We start from the raw sequence: 22,437 nt of genomic DNA, 5'->3' as shown, positions 1-22,437 counted from the left end.
GGCCTATTGTTGTAGCCTAGCTCTCGTTTTTTATTATAATTGGCCTAGGCTAGGGCTGTGTGTATTATTAAGGCTATGATTATGATATTTACCTTGTTTTGTGTGCTTTTATGTTCATCCTCCAGGGGTAGGTAGCCTACTAGGCCTATACACGACGCCCGTCTTGCACTTGAACTGGTTTAGAGGTGCGTGGTAGTCTGCAGTTTTACCTAGCTTTCATACTAGAGTAACCTCACCCTTAAATGCCACAGGGATGTCATTAATAACCTCACCCTTAAATGCCACAGGGATATCATTAATAACCTCACCCTTAAATGCCACAGGGATATCATTAATAACCTCACCCTTAAATGCCACAGGGATGTCATTAATATCATCAACATTAAATGCCACATTGATGTCATTAATAACCTCACCCTGAATTGCCACAGGGATGTCATTAATATCTTCAACATGAAATGCCACATGGATGTCATTAATAACGTCACCCTGAAATGCCACAGGGATGTCATTAATAACCTCACCCTTAAATGCCACAGGGATATCATCATTTATAATAAACTTTGGCAAATGTATCTTGATCATTCACCGGTTTTCGAATGCAAAAAAAGCATGAATATAACTTAGGCCCAGTTAGTATTTGGCTATAATTAATTCACACCACCTGTGCATCTGATATCTAACCCCGTCTCCTACGACGCTCCTGATTGGCCACTGATCAGCCAGTCACAGGGCTGGAAGCTGGCCAGTCTGTTCCAGCCGTCACCGAGTGAACGTCTAGGCTGCGACCTCTCCTCATGAAATATCTTTCAAAAGTTATAACTTCCATTACACCTCAGTTTTACCCGAAGAGAAGTCGTGTTTCTCAGTTTCATCACTAAACATCGCCAAGCCAATGATTTAAGGATTATAATGATATATAAATTATGCACTTCAGTAAACTTAATGCTAAAATATTTATAGTGAAATAAACATGAGGCTATTGTCTGCGCACATCCCTGCTCATTTTAATAATATTCTTAATCTTTTGCTTGTTATTTTCATATTGATTGATAGCCCTACTTATAATTTTTTGGTAGCATTGTCATCCGTGATATTTAAGCTACAATATTGTATGAAACACAAGACAATAAATGATAAATGCACTGCGATGTCATGTAAGGAATGAAAGAATATATTATATATTAAAAATTTCATGTTTATTTCACTACACATATTTTAGCATTAAGTTTACTGAAGTACATAATTCATATATCATTCTAATCCTTAAATCATTGGCTTCGGGTAAAACTGAGGTGTAATGAAAGTTATAACTTTTGAATGACATATTTCTTGAGGAGAGGTCGCAGCCTAGACGTTCACTCGGTGACAGCTGGAACAGACTGACCAGTTCCAGCCCTGTGACTGGCTGATCAATGGCCAATCAGGAGCATCATAGGAGGCTGGGTTAGATATCAGATGCATGGGTACCGTGAATTGATAATAGTAGCTAACCTACGGTAGGTTTAGCAAGGCCATTAGGCTGCTGATGGTCTCATCTGATAAGTATAGCCTAGGCAAAACAGGTGTTATTCAAAGAAATGAGTTGCCCTGACCTGTCTACTTGATATACAGACAAACTGCCTTGTTAATAAGCATTTAGGAAGGAGCTAGTTTGCATTGAAGTAGGCCTCTATTCACTATTAAAAACTTAGGTTTGTATATTGTATCTGTGAAAAATGCAGTCCATTTTGAGATGATGTATTATATATACAGTATATATATATATATTTTTAAATAACAAAACCTTAGTTGTGGTATGACTTTTAAGCAATTTACTTTTTTTTTTGCCAAATATTTTGTAAATAGCCTATATAGGCTTTGTTTTTCATTATATGGTTCGTGCAGAATACATTTATCTCGGCTAAAAGGTTAGACATTGTTGAGCTCTTCTGGTAGTAAGGCATCAGACTTTTTCCCAGATCCTTTCCGTTTCTTGTTTCCTGATTCAAGCCATGAGTAGATTAGGACAAAAGGTTGATTACTGTATTAGCCTTTACTTAAAGTTTCACACAGCTCAGATTATAATAATAGGTTTCTTGCTTATAAGTATAGTAGCATTTGAATGGTGTGAGAGTGATATTGCTGTATTAATATAAAAAAATTAAATGAGGCCAGGTCTTCACATTTCTATACTGTAATAGAGCATGCCTTAGTGATTTTAACTTTAGCACACTGATACGTTTTAGTGGAATTTAGATCAATGTAAGATTGGGGAAATTCAACAGCCAGGTAGAAGTGACAGCAAGGGAATGGATAAAAAGTAAAATGCAGAAAGCAGTGAGACTGCCAGGCAAACAGATGGTAAGAAAGTATCCCACCATGAGAACATGAGAATGACAATCTGTAACTTTTGAAAATATTTTTGTGTAGCCAGGAAACCCACTTATGCACCTGCAAAGCGCAATGCCTTATAAACATGTACATTTCAGGTTGGGACCAAGCACTCTTCAGTCGCAGGAATTTTATTAACTGGACATCATGTTGGAGTATGAGAATCAGATGCTTTTGGACTTGTTACATGAAGATGGTCTTCTAGTGGGGGCCAAGTAAGTTAACTGCCTTTACATGTGTTTAGATGATCTTTGCTTATGGAAAATCTGTGATTGTCACTTACCTGCCATTTGTCAACAAAAATATCTGTTTGGTAGTCTTTAGGTTATAAATTTTTTGAAGGAAAGGCATCATATGCACTTATTTTGTCCTGAAATGGTGACGTCACTCATTTTTGGTTGTGTATCAGAATCCTGTATCACTAGAAATACTGTATCTTGGTAGTACAGATACTCATTCTAATAAGTGTAGTCACTAGGAAGCTTGTATTCATAAAGTACTTTACAAATAAGGATACCCTCATTGAAATCTCTTGAAACAGGGGGCTGGGACTAGAAAGAATCCTGGAGAGTCTGATTACTACATTTAATGACCCTGGTAATTTGGTGATCGTTATCGGCACCACACCTAAGGAAGAGGAGTTCGTACTCTCGCGGTTGGAAAATGAGGGCGTCACATCTTTGCCTCGATGCATCACTGCTGAATGCTCAGCAAATGAAAGGTTAGTTTTTATTATGGAATGATTTTTGTTCTGAGGTAGTGCATTCCTAGTAACTCTTTTCATTCCTCTGATTGAAGAAAATATGTAAAAATCGGCTGGGAGAAATTATGCATTTATGTTGGTCCCGAGCCCAGATAACAGTGCTGGATTAGCATCCATGCCTTGCAAACTATCAGGTGTTACTGAAACTTGTAACAAGCCTTGGTTGGCTGTTGCAAGGACAGTGGATCATGATGAGGTATAAAAGACAGTGAAGAAAGAAATTTAAACATCATTGGAATTACCTTGTATTATGAAGTTGGTGTTTTGAATGAAGTTTAATTGTGTTATAGGGCTATATGAAAAAAAAACCTCCATCACATCCAAATGACACACCATATACTTTTAAGTAGCTTTTTGTTTTGAAGAAATTTAACTTGATGTGTTAAGCATGTGTAAAAGTTGTAAAGGAAGATTTACTGTTTCCAAAATGAATGCCATGACATTGAACAGGTCTTGGGTTGCTTTTAATTCAAGATTATTTAGCATTTTAGGGTCATATAGCATATTGTACAGTATTGTTTTTGTTAAAATTTCAAGAAGATTAGTAAGACATCAGTATCATAACTCAGGGTTCTTGTAAAACTTTGTTTTCTCAGTATTCTGTAATCAACTGGTTACTAAACTTGTCAATATCTTAGGAATTAGAGTTATGATTTGAAGAATTAATGGCACTTTTTATGTGAATATGGCTATAGGAATTTCTTGGTTTCCCAGTATGCAACCTATTTCATTACAAGTAAAAGAGTAGATATCTCAGTAGGTAGAATTTTCTCGTTATACATAGATTCTGATTAAAAAGTAGTTTAACAACACCCCTGGGTCTCATTTATAGATTCAAAGTAACCTCTGAAGCTTATAACTACAGTAATAATGATACCATAATTCCAATGTGCATATATATCTACTGTATATATAGGTTTTCTTTTTTTTTACTGCATTGGTCTGAGCTTGAGGACATTAAGTAATTTCTATAGGACTAGAACTACTGACTTAACCATCTCTTGTATTGCCCATCCAGTGTCAAAATTTTCCCACCACATTTTAATGTTATAGTAATAATATCAGTTATGTAATACTGTATATGTTTTCATAAGCATAACAATAAAACTGAAATACTATAAGAATATTCCGATTTGCATCTGTGATTTAATAGGGTTCGGTTTTCATGGTGAGCCCCATTAAGTGCTGACCCATTCTCTACTGTGATTTTGCCCCAGTACTGTAGTGTAGAATTTTAATGAGTATGTGGTTTAATAATTTTTTGTCACAAATAGACTGTATATGAAAGGAGGGCTTCTCTCATGGTCTTTCGCCAGTTGTGTAGAATTTCAGAAACGGCTTCATCTGAGTTAATTTCAAATGCTTAACAATTTTAAGGACAGTTTTGTCTAATAAAGATCACTTATTGTATACAAGAGGGATGGGTTTTTCATTACGGTGTTGTGTAAGTTGATTTAGATTCAACTTAATGAAATAAAAGTTCATATCAGATCACAGATATACATGAAAGGAGGGGTACTCTTTATTACTTCACGCATTATGGTAATGGACCTGCTGATGGAACGTGTTCCTATCCCACTTATAACTGGTGAGTAGTGTTTTACTTTCATGAAAATGCATAGTATTCAGTTTAATCATTGGATTTACCTTTGAATTATGTCAAATTTGGGTAATCTTTTTAACTTCTTTTCAAAGGCAGTTTTAAGCATGTATTTTTGATAATTATTTTTATTCATTATATATATATGCATACTTTTGGTTTGATTGAGCCTCAAGGTTATACATAGAATGGCCATATATAAAAATGAGAGACTTATAAAAAGAGAGAATAAGTAATGAAAGTAACTTAAGTATATTCATACACACAGCACTGTCTTGAAAACTAGGTTTTTGTAATTGATGGTATACTACAGTATATACTTTTTTCCATATGCAGAGCAGTTGACAGTTTCTTTTTTTTAAAGGAATCATTGTGTGGAAGGCTCACAAAATTCTAGAATCCTGCCAAGAGGCTTTTATACTTAGATTGTACCGTCAGAAAAATAAGGTGAGGATTCTGTGCTTATGACCAACAGTTCATGTAGTTTGTTTAATCTTTCCAATCTTATCCTTTACTCAGATCATTTTCATGGTGTAATCTATTCTGTAGAAGATTTCTTTGGAAACTGATGTCATTTGATCATTTTCCTGCTGGATTCTATTATGTAGAAGAATTTTTACTAATTGATGACATTTTCTAGTTGTTCTTTTTAAATTGTATGGATTTTGAATAATGGTAATAATAATTCTGGAGTAGTTATACAGGTTGGGATAAATATTAGATAGGTTAAGAGTATAGTCCATCCTTGTCTCTGTATGTTTTGTGGTTATTGAACATATTTTCTTTTAGAGGTGTGGTTGCTAATGCATGCATTACACTCATGAGCATGCAAAAATTGATGACTTAATCTATACTTTGCAGACAGGGTTTGTGAAGGCCTTGACAAGCAGTCCACTGTCTTTCACAGCTGGCTTCTGTCATGTTGAGCGAGTGATGAGGAATCTTTTCGTCAAGAGACTGTACCTCTGGCCTCGTTTTCACTTGGATGTTTCGAACTGTTTGGAGCGCTGTAAGGTATAATCTAGTGAACAAACCTTGACCATTTTGTGATACAGTGAACCCCCCATATTCGTGGGGGATGCGTACCACACCCCCCCGTGAATAGCTAAAATCCGCAAATACTTAAAACCCCTCTAAAACACTTAGAACTGCCCATTTGATAGTTTAAACAAGAAAAACCCTGTAAAAATGCTTATACCTGAGTATTTTAATAGTTTTATCACAAAAAGTGTATTTATTCATGAAAATTATATGAAAATACAGTAATTAGTGAATATTTCTCAGTGAAAAATACCGCGAATGGGTGAATTTTCCGCAAATAATGGGTAGATATGTTCCATAGAGAAACCTGCGAATGTGTGAGTCCGCGAATCGTGAGAATGTGAATACGGGGGGGTTTACTGTAATCACATCGTAGGTTCTAAAAAATTTTTAATATGATTTCTTCTTGAATGAGATGGACACAAGCAACAAGCAAAATATGGAAAGCAATGCACCCTTGAAACATTCAAATGACTACACCCATGTATGCTTCCATGTAAGGGGGATTCTGCATACTAAATGTTTTACATTGTGCACTGTAGTCCAGTACTTAAGGTCCTCTGCAGTGATCCTGCATCACCCAGCTGTATTGCTTATTGTCTCATAATGTCACCCTTTCTCTTTAGACTCTTTCCACATAACTATCCAACCCCTTCAGCTTTGCAGAGAGCAAATCTTTTAGGTTACCCATTAAGAGTCTAGAATTGTGACTCGGTAGTCGGTTATACTTCCATTTTTACAAGCAAAAATATTTGAGAAATATAAAATGAAAAAAGAGCAAATATAAAATATTTGATTAGAATAAAGATAAAAGATAAAAGATCAAGTTTGAAAATATGATACAGCCTGTATGACAGGAGTCAAGAATGTGACTGGTTGAAAGTGTAATGAATATGTAAAAGAACTGAAATGTTTCATTTAATAAATTTACAGTTAACTGAAATTAGCATAGTGCACTGTTGCTACAATAAAGTTAACATATAAATGAATATCTGTGTCACAGCCAGAGGTTATAGAGCTCCACCTGAAGATGACGGCCCCAATGAAGCAGATCCAGATGGCTTTGTTAGACCTCATCACTGCAACTGTACAGGTAATATTGAAGGGAAAACTTGAAATAATAATGTTCATGTTCATTTGATTGTTGTTTTTGGGTACTTTACTCATTAGGGTATTCACAGAATTTTGGTCTGCCTAGGAGATTCTGTACTACCAGTGTGCCTTGTGCTATGCTTGCTTTCTAGATACTATACTAAAGGCTTAATGCTTTTTGCTGATGTTTTTTTAACTCCATCTGCATTTTTTCCACCTTTTTTTGTTTTATCCTTCCCCTTTGATCTCTCATCTTGCTGTCCAGAGTCTTTAACATGACATTGTTTGTATTTTCACTTGTCATGTAAGAACACGTCTTTTGAGTAAGACCTGTGAAGTATTGAAATAAACCAGTGAAAGCATTGAATTATTATTATTGATGATGATAATAATAATAATAATAATAATAATAATAATAATAATAATAATAATAATAAAAGTTAAAATGATATACTTCTCTCTGTAGGAGCTCCATTTCTTGTAGCTGTATGTAATCGCAGTTAGTTTTGTAATTCAGAATTGATTTTTCAAGTTGTTTAGTATGTCCCTAGGAACTGCGTCTCTCCAACAACAAAATCGATACGGAAGAATTTACTGCGGAGAATGCGATATCAAGATCATTTGAAAAAATGTTGAAGGTTCAGTTGGACCCAATTTGGCATCAACTCTCATCAAGAACAAGGACACTCATTGCTGATCTGAAGGTACTTCGAACAGTGTTGATGTAAGTTTGATTTTTAAGAAATTTTATGGCAGTTGTGTTGTTAAGACAACTTTAATTGCAAAGGTGTTGAAATGTAAGAATGAGAAGGAAATAGAGATGTTGATAAAGCAGTCAAAAAAAATTTTTTTTAAGTACGAGAAATGGTAACGGGTAGTATTGTAGTGTCAAGTAACTTTAGACTGAAGTGTTTATTTAAGTGTTTATTTAAGTAATATTACTACTTCATTATTAGACTCAAAGTACTTCTTGAAGGACATTTTTTTCCCATCAATAAGAGATACAAATCTGAAACAGAAAGTTAGAGGTTGGAATGAATAAATACAGAATGAGATAATGCAAGTATACTTAATGGTTTAAGTTGAGATGAAAATGGCGGAATAATCTTGTAATATGTACATTGTCGTTGTGACTGCATCAAATGATTTAGTGAAGTTAATTTTAAATAAATTTTTTGTTAATATGGTACTAGCAGTTACTGTATTAATTTAACCTGCCACTAATCTATATGTAAACTATTTGCAGGTACCTAACACAATATGATTGCGTCACATTCTACAACTTAGTAAACTCATTAAGGACCACTGAAAAAGCAATTCAGAGCTCCGGATGGATGTTGCTGGGTTCTGCTGAATCACTCTTTGTTAGTGCAAAGGAGCGGGTGTTTGGGAATACAACGGCCAGCCCAACGAAGATCGCCTCTGAGGGCAACTTGAATAAACAAAAGCTGCAATTACTAGGCAAGGTTTTCTGTTTTATGTGTATTTTAAGAATTAAGTGTCCTCTTTGAAAGGTTAGATGTGAAATAAGTTTTGTCACCCTCTTTTTCTCCCATGCATTTTCTGCCTGGATTCCTCTAGGTCTATTTCTTAGTTGTAAGCCTTTTCTCCATGATTTTCTTCTTCTCCAAAGTCCAAGAAATACTCATGGAACTGTATTTATAGTGTCATTATCTGTGGCTATCTATCTGAAGTCTTGTGTGATTTTCAGAGCCACAGTTAGAGGTAAACCCAAAGTGGGTGGCATTGTCAGAGGTGCTGGCAGAAATAAGAGAGGAAGCCGAGGAAAGCAAACATTTGGAGAAGTGTCTAGTGGTCACTCATGATGACCGCACAGCACAACAGATAAAACAGGTTTGAAAGCTGCTTCTTATGTCCTGTGGCTGTGTTACTGATGGCTTTGAAAGTTTTTTTTTTTTCTGAATTTTCTGAAGCTATTATATCATGGGCATGGCACATTGCAAATGGTATCCCCCTGTGGGAAGGCAGCAAGACTTCTAATGAACTTAGACTTGTCACTTTTCTCTCCCTGAAGTATCTAAATTATTCTTTATGTGACATGTGCATTGTAAATGTTAATGAGCCATTCCGAATATGTAGACTTACCTTATGTGATCATGTTCTGGGAATACTGTTAATTTTAGGATAGGCTTGGAGGCTTAAGTTCTGTTTTGCTTCAAAACAACTTGAATGAATTTGTAAAACTTCATAGAATCAAAGGGAAGTTTAGACCGAAAGGAAGATGTATTTCAGGGCATCATTTAGGAAAACAGACTTTTTATGACCCCTGTTTACTATCTCTGAGCATCTACAGGTGGATGTCTGTCTTTTTGGTTCTCTATATGCTCATCTGTCCATTCACTAGGGTTAAAGCTTTCTAAACTTTTAATATGTAGAGAGCCTCTTAAAGGTCATGTTTAGTGGTGGGTATTCAGCATTGCGTGTTGGGACTAAGGGTCAAGGTCAAACATAGATGTCAGAGGTCCAGTAGGACTTTAACCATGGCCATAACTTCTGAAGTATATGGATAGACTTCATATCTGTTTCTCATGCACTGATGTAGCCAGAGTATAATGAGGTCAAGGTATTATTTAGTGGTCTAAGGTCTCATAGAGATTTAACCGCTGCATAACCTTTGTACTATATAAAATAGATAATTCAGCTTGGGCTTGTATACTCCATTAAAATGAAACCAGGTTAGGTCAAGGTTGTTTAAGCATCAAATGATTAAAGTAGTAATTTGCCACCCCCAAAGACATTGTGTTTCACAGACACATCTTGTTACTTTTAACTATTGTTACAGGAATTTTTTCATGGTTATGTATTAAATTTGTTTTTTACATCAGTGATAATTGTTAAACCATCATTTGTGCTTATAAGGGTGTGGTTGGATGATTAGAGGATGACCAAGAAATCACTGGATTTGTAGATTGGCAGAGGTTTTTGAAGGCTAATTTCATGGAAACAAGAAAATACATACGTTTGATAGAGACAAAGTGTAGAGCTTGTTGGCGTTAGTCCTCACTGGTGGGTACCAATTACAGTGCACCTTGCTTGGCTCTTTGTAGGTTACCTTTTGTATTGCGTTGTCCATTCCCTTCGTTATCTTTTCAGAAAGATGTCTAACTTGTTTACATTGCTTTTCTTTAGTTTTCTGTCCTTCAGATGTGCCTTGTGAGTGTATAAATGTAAGATACTGGTTCCACTAAACTGCTTTTTGATATTATTATTTTTGGGCCAGTGACCTGTTAATAAGTACAGTACAGTGGGATTTGATTGTTGCCTATTTTGTTATGTTTTTGCCTTGGTTGCCAAATATTTAAAAATACAGGCATTATATTAATATTTATTTTTTTAAGTAGATCAACAGGTATGATTTAGTTTTTGTTTTGAGTCGCCCAACTTTTGGAAGAGCATGTGATGCGAGGAATAAATGCAATTTTTTTTTAGAGCAATAGATAAAAAGATAAGAGATGAAATGTCAGTAAAGTGGATAGGAAAATGTATTGATTCACAGACATGGTTTGCAGATGTACAGGTAATATTGTAGTTTACTAGGGGAAATTAATTTGAACATGAGATTACTTAAAACTTTTGCAAAGACTGCATTTTTTTCCAACAATTTTTATTAATGACGTGTAAAAATATTTCTTCGAATAGTACTTGGTGGATGGAGCTCAGACTGTCTTAAAACGAATATTTTACAACACCTTGGGAGCAAAGTTGGGACTCAATCCACCAAAAGGATTTGAGAATGAGCCAGAGACTAAAAACAAAAAGAATAACAAGAAAGGAAAAACTGCAGCTGTAAAAAGGAAGGCTGACGAGGGTGATGGCCAGCCACGTGAACCTAAAGATCTGGGGAGGAAGGGCAAGAAAACTAAAGTTGAGGACCCTACAGAGATAACATTGACTCAGATTGCCAAAAGGTACGACTTTGTTGGGCTGGACCAGGATGAGGATGCGACTAATGAGAAAAGTGAAGAGGAAGTGGTCAAACAAAGACTCTTGGAATCTCCCCTGATCTTGGTTAGACCAATAAGGGTAAGGTTTTAGCGTAGCTTTTACCATCACCAAATAAAAGTCATGTGAACATGAAATTCTGTAAATGATATCAGAGTTCAAATTGTATGTTTAATATGTGTAGTTATGTTCGATCGATTAATGTTAAAACTATGACATTATCTTTTTTCCTTTTAGGATGGATCAGACCCATTCATGATGCCAAAACTCTTAGAGGAAGTTCAGCCTAAATATATCATTATGTATGATTTGGACGTAACCTTCATAAGAGAAGTAGAGGTACTGTATCCATTCCTTTTATTTTACAATTGTGAATAGTCTTGGATCAGAAAGTATCGTGAGAAACTTCAGATTAGTAAGTCACACACTGGTGGGTAACAGGGTTTTGTTAAAAGAACCTTTGCTCTTTAAGTTTTAGAGACTCTGTCTAGAATGAGCAGTTTTTTGGAAGTTCAGAGTAGTTCTTTCATGTAGAATTTACGTGATAACATTCACCATATAACTCAATTAGATTCTTGACCACATAACTCAATTAGATTCTTGAATACTGTTACACTTATGGGGAAATTTAGATGCTATATGATTAACATTGCCTCACCTATGGTACCATAGATTTTAAATTTAAATGAAATTGACTAATAGTTGCAAAGTCATGTGTAATTTTAAGATTTCATCTAACCAGTTTTTCTCTAGATCTGTCACAGAATTGGTCAGTAGAATAATAATAATAATAATAATAATAATAATAATAATAATAATAATAATAATAATAATAATAATAATAATAATTTGTCTAAATAGATAATAAAAAGTAATAAAGGAATTCGCTTGGTTTGTAATTATGAAAATGAAAATATTTGTATTAAGTTCTACCATGAAATATTTGTAAAGTGCATTTTGTCACATCTTGTTTTGTTTCTAGGTGTGGCAAGCGAGTCACCCCCTACAGTCACGTGTGTATTTCTTGTTGTACAAAGGCACAACAGAAGAGCAAAGTTACCTGACCAATATAAAGAGAGAAAAAGATGCCTTTGAGTACCTGATCAATGAGAAAGCTGTAAGTATGATTCTTTTGAATTTTAAAAGGCTTCTTATTCTGTGGCTTGTTTGCCATTTTGTTGTGTGTTGCTACAAGAGAGGGATTTCAAATAGAGGTTTTGAAAAACATGGATGGCTGTTTGAGAATGGAAACTGGAGTAACAAGTCAGCAGATGCAAGCAGAAAATTATTTAAAAATTTTTTCAAGTTCTGTGGAGTAACTTCAGCACAGGCAGTCCCCGGGTTATGGCAGGTTCGGGTTACATCGTTCCGGACTTATGGTGCCGTAAGTGGGTTTACAGCGCTGTTACCTGGACTTACGGCCCGTATGGCACTGTAACGGCACTTACGGCACTGTTAACAGTGCTGTAAGTGTTATTTATTCCCATTATAATTATGATGCTTCGGGTTAAGGCGATTTTCGGCTTATGGCACGCTGCCGGGAATGGAACCCCTGCCGTAAACCGGGGACTGCCTGTACTGTAGTCCCTCAAGTTATCAAATGCCTTGGAGGTCTGGCCTTCTGACAAGTAACAAAATCTGATAAGTAACATAAACCTTATAGTATAGTCTACACTTGGCATTCAAGATATTCCACTGTAATTAATTACAGGCAGTCCCCGGTTAATGGCGGGCTTGGTTAATGGCGATCCGGTTTTACGGGGCTTGTCTAGCGATGAAAATCTGCAATTTTCGGCACCGAAAATCGCCGATTTCCGCTTATCGGCGCTGATAATTGGGTATTGGCGCCAATACATACCTAACAGAGGCACCGATAACCGAAAATCGGTGCTTTTTGGCGCCGATAAGCCCCGAAAATCGTCGAAAAAGTGCCAGAAATCTCCGATTTTCGGTTAGTGGCAATTTTCAGTTATCATCACGCCCCCAGAACGGAACCCCCGCCGATAACCGAGGACTGCCTGTACCTACATTATCAGCCAAGTTAAACAGTACTTTACACTTAACATTCATTTGGAGAACATATCTGCAAAATACATCCCGTATGAAAAAGGTACCCAAGGAAAGAGTTATCACTGTAGCTAATAAGTAACGAAGCATGATAGTTTGTACAGTATTTGAATATGGATTATAATATACAGCCCACAGCTGTGTTTACAATTCATATGTAATTTTGATAAGTTGTAATTGTCAGTTTTCTGCTGTTATCATGTAACCCTTCCTGCATAGAGGGACTGTTTTGGCTTGCATGATCATTATAGGTTTTTCATGACTACAATGATCTTTTTGAAACATCATTAAAAGTACTGCATAATGAAAGCTACTAACTACCTTTATTTCTCATGGAATTTCTGTAATTACTTTGAGCAATAAATTTGATGCAAATTAATCTTTTAATTTGACTGCTGTATTCGGAATGACTAAATTGTTGAGTGTGCAACATTTTCAATTTCAGTCTTTAGTTATGCCTGAATATGCTGATGGCAAGGGGGATGACCACCCAGATCTCAGCCGAGATCCCCGCAAAGCAAGTGAAATTGTCAATGAAGAAACAGCCAATACCAGAAAGGGTGGGCAGGCTGGGTCAGAAGAAACAGTTCCCCAGAGAGTTATTGTTGACATGAGGGAATTTCGCAGTGAACTGCCAGCACTAATTCACAAAAGAGGGATAGATATTGAGCCAGTCACCATAGAGGTATGTCTACTTTGATTCCGTTTTAAATTATTTACCATTGACTTTAAATACCAAGTTTGTTATGCCATTTGCCTACAGATTCCAGTATGTATAACAATACATGGAAATTCACATTACAGTGTACTGTATAGTGTTGAATCGTGGGGACTGTGTTGTAATACCTTATGTGAGTTACATATGTTCTTTTTAATATTTTTTTGTACTTTATTTTGCAAAATTACAATTATAGCCGACATACTATTGTAAAAGATAAGAACTAAGACCAACAGCAGTCCCTGAGTATATTTATGGGCAAATATATATATACAAGACATACTGGGATGGGGAGATTATTACATTCCCCCTTGGAATCTGAAGTCACACTAATCTCCTTTGTATCCTGAGATGAGATGTGAATGTTGCCATATAGTCATTTATGGACCATTCAAGTCACAGGAACTTTTTCTGCAAAATACGTTTGACTATCATGTCATAAAATAACAATAATCATATGATCTGAACCTGAGATTTTCTTATGCAATTATTGGGGATCAGTAGATCCCTCCTGTCCCTAGGGGGGTTAAAAACAAAGCCTTTGGGTTAGCCCTATGATAGTATAGGAGTGTGACTAAGTGGTCTGGTTAAACTACTTTATAGTAATAATGATAATAATAATGATAAGTTCCAACGTCCCCAACTTTCTTAACTCTTTTTAATATTTTCAGGTTGGTGCCCCAACTTTCTTAACTCTTTTTAATATTTTCAGGTTGGTGATTATATCTTGACTCCAGACATATGTGTAGAAAGGAAAAGTCTGAGTGATTTGATAGGATCCTTAAATTCAGGCCGTCTCTACAATCAAGCTCAGGCCATGACCAGATATTATAAGCGTCCAATGCTGTTGATTGAGTTTGATGAAAATAAACCCTTTTATTTACAGGTAAGTGTTTCATCTGTGAAGTTCTGTTGACATTGTGTGCACAGATGACAATGATAAGGCACATGAAATGTTTTGACTTACTTTTCATTCATTACCTTTGGTATCTTCTTCACTAGCTGCTCAACTTCTTGACTTTCATTTCAAGAACATCTTTTGGTTGAGCCCAGTGATTGTTTAGAAATGAGATTCTGGGGTCTCATTCAACTACTTAGTGTACACACACACACACACACACACACACACACACACACACACACACACACACACACACACACACACACACTCTCTCTCTCTCTCTCTCTCTCTCTCTCTCTCTCTCTCTCTCTCTCTCTCTCTCTCTCTCTCTCTAGAAGTATATGTGTATATGCAGCCATTCCCTGGTATTTATGTTGAGGCATTAATATATGTTCAGGCATTAGTAGATTTCAAGTTGCTCATACTTTTCTGAACATTAATAGATATAAAAGTCGATAGAAAGGAATGAAACCTGTAAATAATAGTGTAAATGTTATTAAAAAGATAGTGCATTGTATTTATGCCTGTTTATATGTCACTAAAAGTTTTTGGAACAACCAAAGTCTTGTGTAATCTTGTGCATGTAATGTAGTAATGTAGATTGTTAATTGAATATGAAAGCACAAGGTAAAACTTTTAAGAACTCTTCCCAAACAGCATTTGATTTTGTGTTGTTGGAAGATGATTAAATAAGTTATTAAGGGGAAATAGTTAAACTGGTAAACTTGGAAGAATATACAAGAGTTAGAAACAAATGATGGAAATGAGTGTTGTTTAAGTTGATAAATTATTTGCTATAAACTTAGTAGATGAAAAATTCAAAGGTTTATGAGTCTTACAATATTTCTTATGAGATGCTTGCATCCAAGATTAGCCATCGGTCATCGGTTGAAATTATGACAAATGTTTCATAAATATTTTACAGTTTTCCTACAGTGGTTTAATGTGCTTTAAGCTGCTTGAATGAGTCATTCCACAAATTCTACCATTTGCACATTGCAATGTATTTCAACACTGACATATATCATGTGCTGATATATGTTGAGATTATTATGCTTAATCTAACCATAACTGATGCAGCTTAGTTGGTCTTTTAAGATGGGTACCACCTCATTATGCCTCACACAATTTAATGTAATGGATTAGCAAGGTTTGGCAGATAGCTGCATTGCTTTCTCTTGTTTATCTGATTGTCATGGTCTTTTTCTTTCTGTCTGTCCAGCTTATCTAGTTTTATCTTGCTCTAGTTTTCCCCAATTCATTTATGAGTAAATTCTCAGTGTTAGCTTCGGAAATTCTGTTAGTGTGACCTAATGGCTTAGTAATTTACCATAAAAGTTTAGTTTCTGTACTTGGTGTGTGATGTAATTATTAATGGAAGGGATTACTTTATGTAGTTATGTGCTTAGTCATAATTTTGACTTAAAAGTACCTTATCTTTTCCCTTATAATACAGGGTAGATACTTTCTCTCCAGTGATGGGTCCTCTTCAGCTAAAGATGTTGCTGCTAAATTGCAGTTGCTAACGCTTCACTTCCCAAAACTTCGAATACTTTGGTGCCCCTCCCCGTATGCGACTGCAGAAGTATTTCAAATATTGAAAGTAAGTGGTCATTCCATTAGTAATGTTTGTGGTGCTATTTATCTAGAGAAATTGTAGTCTTTGTTATGCATTAGGTGTGCTGTTTTTTATTAGTAGGTAATATTTTATTGTTACTCATTGTCAGTGACTTCCTTGGTTTCATGTTAGGGCATCTGAATGGCAACTGTCAAAGATGTGCTAATTTGTAAGGTACTTTGTTATTTACATAAATATTTATTAATTTGAATGTTTTTTAAAGTTCTAACAGCCTGTTTGGTGTCATTGTGTTAAAATAATGAAATTTGTCAATTGTTTGAACGCTACAAAATATGACATCACTACACTAGTACCCAAGTAAGGCAGGGATTAGTGTATGCACTGTATAAACATTGTTAGAACATTGCATTTTTTTTACCCCATCATTATAAAAACAACTTTGTCATTGTGTTAAAATAATGAAATTTGTCAATTATTTGGATGCTACTAAAAATGACATCACCATACTAGTACCCAAGTAAGGCAGGGATTAGTGTATGAACTGTGTAAACATTGTTGCAACATTCCATTTTTTTTTTACCCCATCATTATAAAAACAACTTTGGTTTAGAAATATTATAAAATCTGAAATTTCCATCCACTGTCTAGTTCAATAAACAGAACAATTTACTGTTGCAGGTTTTAGAGTGAAGTGGAAAATCATTTGATTATATTGTAGTTGATAGCCAACTCTGGAAATTGATATTAGGCTGCCTTGCTATTTTTGGGAAAGGGTTTTGAAGATGTTATGCAAATTTATGTTTTTTTTTCCTATTTAATGTTTGTGTAGTTGTACAAAAAATGAGTAAGCTTCCTCTTAATAGGGTTATGGTATGTATTCTTTATATTTGATCCTAGTTCACAGTTCAGATTACTTTTTGCACTGTGTAAATAACCTCATCTAAATTAATATTTTTTTACACTTTTTCATGGACAATACTTTTTCTTGTATACAGTGCATTGAATAATTCTTTGTATGCATAACTTTCTTTTTTTACTTTAAAGGCTGGTAAGGAAGAGCCTGTGGTTGCAGAAGCCCAAGCAATTACTGCAGAAACAAATCCAGATATAGATCATGACAGGTTCAACCCACAGATTAAGGTTAGTAACTATTTTGTGTATTTCTTAGTGGTTACTGTAAGAGTATAAGAGTAGCAGTCAGTGTAGGTGAGCATATTGCACAAATATTCTCACCTGTCAACTGCCTAAGCTACATCTGTGTAAGTCAGTCATGGATGAGAAGAAAGTGTCTTTCAGTTCAGCCATATATGAATCCTCACTGGTGTGTTAACATCTACCAGATGGTGTACTGGTAGAGCAGGTAAGACAGATGAAGAATGGGCATGGTGTGCAGTAGTACAGTCAGCAGCAAAGGGCACCGGTAAGAGGTGCGGCCAGACCAGTTGAAGACTGAGATATCATCTGAGGACTGATGTTCCTTCACAATAACTAATGACAAAGATAACTCAGTTGTTGACCTGATGATCTAAGACTGAGCTGAAGGCATATCAGTGGCTGCACTCATTAACTGTCTTTTGTGCTTTATTCTCTGAGTGTAGTGGAAACATGGGTCAGACGAATACTAGCTACACGTCTTGCTGGTGAGAAGAGGCAGACATACCTGGCTGGCAAAGCTGCTGCAAAAGAGGTGAGGATCCCTGTCAACAGATGACAAAAATGCACAAGAGGTCTTACCAGGTGGGCCTTGATAAATACACCACATGAAAGAGACAGTGAATGTACATGGAATAAATGTATTACTTTTCATCAGTGGTAGATATTTTAGGTAATAACGTTCAATCTATTGCACTAGCAAAACACAAGTCATTGTGCAGAAAGGCATGTAGTATACAAAACAAGATTTTTGTAATGAGTAACCATCAGAATACATTTATCACTGGAAGTACTTTATATCACTGCTTGAAATGAACACTTTAGTACATTAATTACCTTCTCTCTGCTTTTCACTTTAACCTCCCTTTTCCAGTGAGAATTGGTATTAGACATTACACTGCACTTCTTGCAAGTGGAGACTGAATTGCAAATTGTGCAGATGGCTCAAGGTTCAGTTCTAAAAACCTCTACTCAGTCAGATGTACTCACTCATTGCAGTACAGTTACTTTACTCATGCTTATTTTGGCTTAACATGAATGTCGTATACTAAGTGGCTTATTAATGCTGAGGTATAATGCATTTTTGATGCTGTGAAAAATTGAGAATGTGAATAAGCAATGCTTAATCAAGTTGGAAGAGAAAAAGACTGCTATTGGAATGAAAGACCTGGAGCAAGGAGCTTGTGGCTTTTTGCTTTGAATTTCACTTATGAGGGAATGCCTTAAAGTGTGGTCTTCTCTCTACCAAGTGTAACCCTTTTATATTATTTTCTTATAAGACTGTTAAATGTGCTAACCACCATTGTATAAAAAATATTTGAATATATACAGAATTCCAGTTATAACATGAATTTATTGTCTTTTTTTTTACTCATTTTAATAATTTTCACACAATTACCTGTGATGCTAACAAGTAAAATGGCCGAGTAATTAGGAAGAGAGAGATCAGTTAGGTGTAATCCTGTGAAAATTGTTTAACTGGATAACTCTAGTTGATATGAGTAATGTTACATGTATAGTACATGGTGGAAATTGTTAAAGGAACAATAAATTTCTTGTATTAGAGGAAAGGTTTGAAAAACCTTATCCTTTCCAAAAGTGTAATATTTTAAAAACATTTGCTGTATAGACTGTTGTCAGATTGGTTATTAACTTGATATTTATCAAATTATGCAACATTGTACATTGCAGTATGTGATTCTGTATGGGCACATTCCTCTTTCTTTTTTAGGACTTCATTTCAAAATTACCCGGTGTAACGACGAAGAACGTCTATTCAATATTAAATAAAGTTTCAAGCCTTTCTGAGTTACTGGTTCTGTCTAAAGAAGAACTCGTCAATATATTGGGTAACAGCAGCCAGGCCAAGGCGCTATATGAGGGCCTCCATCACATCATGAAACCTCCAACACAAATTCAGGAATCCAAGAGAGGTGGCGGCAAGTTTACAAAGAAGGGCTTGCGAAAATTTAGGACTCTGCATAATTAATGAAGGTAGTGGTTCAATTCTAATAGTTTTAAATGGAAATGATTTAAAACTGACTACTGTACAAAGTTTACAGGTTTCTGTAAAATTTTATTTAAGCACACAAATATTACAAGTACAGAACGTTTGGTCCCTTGACTAAGAGTACGTTCAATAAGTGTTGAAAAACATCAGTTCCCATATTGGGAATTTATTTCAGTTCAGGTTTGTGCCTTTCATTGTGCTGTGAGTTTTTGCAAGATTATTTTTATTAATGAATCGTGTCACGTAAGTAGAAATGTGTAAGAAAAGATTAGGTATTAACAGTGATAATGAAGGTATCACTTTAATAATTTTTTAAGGTACCAAGATAAACAATGAAGATAATGTACCTAAAGTGTGAGATATTTAAAAATCTTTTTGAAGGGTAACATATCTTATGTTTAAGTATATGAATGTTGACACTCAGCTTTAAGTAACTGTAATGTTTTTTCTAAGCATCACTTTTAGTTATTTTCATATTTACAACTTGATTTTGTCCACTGATCTTGAATCTGCACAGATGCTTTCAACAGTACAAGATTGTGATGATGTAGTGGTTACACTGGTGGGTTCAACAATTTTTTCCATGCCTACAACCTTCAGTTGTGGAATTTTAGACCAAGATGACTTCTGAGGCGTAATCCACAAGTGAAGTATTGGGAATTTTCTCAAGTTCTTTGATAATGAGGTATTGGTCTTCGGTATTTCATTCATTTTTAGCATGCTGAGCATTGAACTGAAAGTCAAATCTTTTTGCCTTTAAAGAAGAAACTTTGAAAATAAATAGTCTGAAATTATCATATTCCACATTGACTGGTAATTGTTTTGGTCAGTGACCAAGAGCAGTAGGAATTATCTTGATTCCTACAACTTTCGGGCTCTGAAGAGGAGCAGGTTTTTGTTTTTGATTTTGTATTTCTAAATGGCTTCCTTTGAGAAGCACTCTCTTCCTGTTTCTGATTTTATGACCTGTCCTGAATTATAGTTTTTTCCCTGCCTCAGTTTATTTATTTGCATTATCTGCTTTTTTATGAGGTGGATCTGCCATTTTTGTGGTTAAGTCCCACTAGTTTTCTTTCACTTGCCATTAATTTTATCCCTTCTGTTACTGTTGACTGTCACATATCAAAGTAGAAAAATTTTGGACAATTTAAATTTGTGAAAAATATGTCTAATGTTCTCAGGAGAGTTTTAAGCCAAAGCTTTTCTTTCCTTTTAATTGCTTGTTCCTTATGAATTTTAGCTTTTTCAAGTAACAATTAAAGGGTAAGAAACCAAATACTAAAAGTCCAGTTCCCTTCATAACATGCAAGTCAAGAAATGGTGAATTTTCTCCCAGCCCGAGAAGAACCCTAAAAGAGTTCAGAGGTCTGGTTAAACAAATCATTTATAACTAACTAACTCTTAGCTCTACAGATTAATTATCCTGTAAAAGGTGAAGGGTTGATGCAGTATAAGTTCTTACATGTAAATATGAAGCAAGAGGTTGTTGTGGTTAACTTGTATTGTCTTGCGTAGGACCAAGGTATGAAGGAATTAAAGTAAAGGACAATGATTTAAAGAAAATATTATTTGTATATGTGAAATTTCAAGGTTCTGGCCTTACCTTTGACTTTGTTAATGACCTTTGTTTATATGTAACAGTTCTTTGTCAGGTTAATGACCTTTGTTTATATGTAACAGTTCTTTGTCAGAGAAATTTGTTGATGTGTAACAGTTCTTTGTCAGAGAAATATAATTCAGATTTGATTTTATCTGGATGATTATTTATGTTAATTTATTTTATGCTTTACAGACAGTAAAAGTATGTACAATCACTCAAAAAAGTTTTGCAACATACTTCAAAAGTTTTCGGACAACAGTTTATAATAGCGAAATCTGGCGCTATTTGGCAACTCAGTTGTAAGCGCGTGAAACAACTGAACACTATAGTGGTGGGTCCGAGAAATTACCTGCAGTTTCCCTTAAACAGGGCTTTTTCTGATACTGCTTACTGTTGTCATACTTTACTTAATAAAAGGATGTTATTATAATACTTCAGAGGTCATCGCTGTTCTTATATTTTAATATTTTCAACTCCAACTGCCATCACTATCGTTGTTTTATCTCCTTCATATGTGTGAACTTTGTAGACATAGGCCTACGACTGTTATAAGTTGAACTATTAGTCGTATTAACATCAACAAATACGACTTTTGTAAAGATTTGCTTGCACATTATTATTAATCAAATTTTTGAATGACTAATCCTATGTATATTGTGAACTAGTGAAACTTAATATAAAATATACTGAACTAGACTAACAGATTTCACGTCTGTTTTTGTAATACATAGAATATAATCGCGCGCACACACATATATATATATATATATGTATATATATATATAATGCCGTTATGCGTAATTTCTCATTTCTTTCATTGCTACTTAGGCCTATCATTTTGATGTCTCTTATGAAGTTAACCGAATATATAACGCCTATTTTTGTATTTCGTATAATCTAAGTTTCTAAAGAATTAAAATTAGCAAGAAATTCAACATTAATTTAGTTAATGCTAAATGCCAGCAGTGAAGAAGACTACCATGCTCATTAGTGGAGAATGTCTCCTCCCCATCGCAAAAGATGATTCTTACAGAAATCATCGGCCACTGGATTATATTGTAACGCAAACCCTAGCCTCTATTCTTTGTGTTTCGCTGATATGAAGTGTTTCTTGGCAGGAGTATGATGAAATAATATCTTGGGCTCATGTAGCCTGTTACGAATGGTTTGAGCAGCAACTTGAAGGGAGAGCGTAATGTTCTCTCTTTATAGCAACATCGGTTGTCAGGGGAGTTAGGCGGAGCTCCTTGATGCCTCCTTCAGTGATCATCCGATGCCGTTATTCAATAGCAGTGCAACAATGGGGTCGTCCTCCACTTTTTACAATGAATTTATCATATTTCCTCGTTCTCTCTGTTGTTGTATCCCTCTATACATGGTCGTTTTATTTACGCTAAACTGCTGAGCAATATCTACAATAGAAACATTAGTCTAATGCAAGCTAATGATTGTGGTGCAGCTGCATTTGTTGCCCATCTTATCGGAGCAAGTGACGAGACAGTTTAGTTTAACTTTCCTGCCCGAATGTGGAGTCACACGATAACATACGGCGTTACGAGATTTTTTCTTTTTTGTTT

At 35.2% G+C, this 22,437-nt stretch overlaps 1 protein-coding gene across 3 annotated transcripts in view; it reads left to right on the top strand.

Annotated features, from left to right (window-relative positions):
• Window positions 1–21,359, top strand: part of mei-9 (DNA repair endonuclease XPF mei-9) — a 23,297-nt gene extending 1,938 nt beyond the window's left edge. For 2 of the 3 annotated variants that reach the window (XM_067097438.1, XM_067097439.1), the window contains exons 2-18: window positions 2,472–2,588; window positions 2,915–3,094; window positions 4,627–4,724; window positions 5,101–5,183; window positions 5,598–5,750; window positions 6,781–6,870; window positions 7,421–7,593; window positions 8,116–8,330; window positions 8,581–8,723; window positions 10,530–10,913; window positions 11,070–11,171; window positions 11,815–11,949; window positions 13,345–13,584; window positions 14,330–14,503; window positions 15,975–16,121; window positions 17,142–17,237; window positions 18,982–21,359. In XM_067097438.1, coding sequence (XP_066953539.1) covers window positions 2,521–2,588; window positions 2,915–3,094; window positions 4,627–4,724; window positions 5,101–5,183; window positions 5,598–5,750; window positions 6,781–6,870; window positions 7,421–7,593; window positions 8,116–8,330; window positions 8,581–8,723; window positions 10,530–10,913; window positions 11,070–11,171; window positions 11,815–11,949; window positions 13,345–13,584; window positions 14,330–14,503; window positions 15,975–16,121; window positions 17,142–17,237; window positions 18,982–19,239 — 2,739 coding nt within the window. In that variant the 5' untranslated portion in view covers window positions 2,472–2,520 and the 3' untranslated portion in view covers window positions 19,240–21,359. Of the gene's footprint in view, window positions 1–2,471; window positions 2,589–2,914; window positions 3,095–4,626; window positions 4,725–5,100; window positions 5,184–5,597; window positions 5,751–6,780; window positions 6,871–7,420; window positions 7,594–8,115; window positions 8,331–8,580; window positions 8,724–10,529; window positions 10,914–11,069; window positions 11,172–11,814; window positions 11,950–13,344; window positions 13,585–14,329; window positions 14,504–15,974; window positions 16,123–17,141; window positions 17,238–18,981 lie in introns of those variants that run through there. The other variant, XM_067097440.1, reaches the window with a different exon arrangement.
• Window positions 21,360–22,437: the final 1,078 nt, after the last annotated feature.

The sequence above is a fragment of the Macrobrachium rosenbergii genome, chromosome 54 (assembly GCF_040412425.1).
Source record: "Macrobrachium rosenbergii isolate ZJJX-2024 chromosome 54, ASM4041242v1, whole genome shotgun sequence".
In the NCBI taxonomy this organism is placed as follows: Eukaryota; Metazoa; Arthropoda; class Malacostraca; order Decapoda; family Palaemonidae; genus Macrobrachium; species Macrobrachium rosenbergii.
The sequence above is the reverse complement of the archived record's forward strand: the minus strand, read 5'-3'. Positions and strand labels throughout refer to the sequence as shown.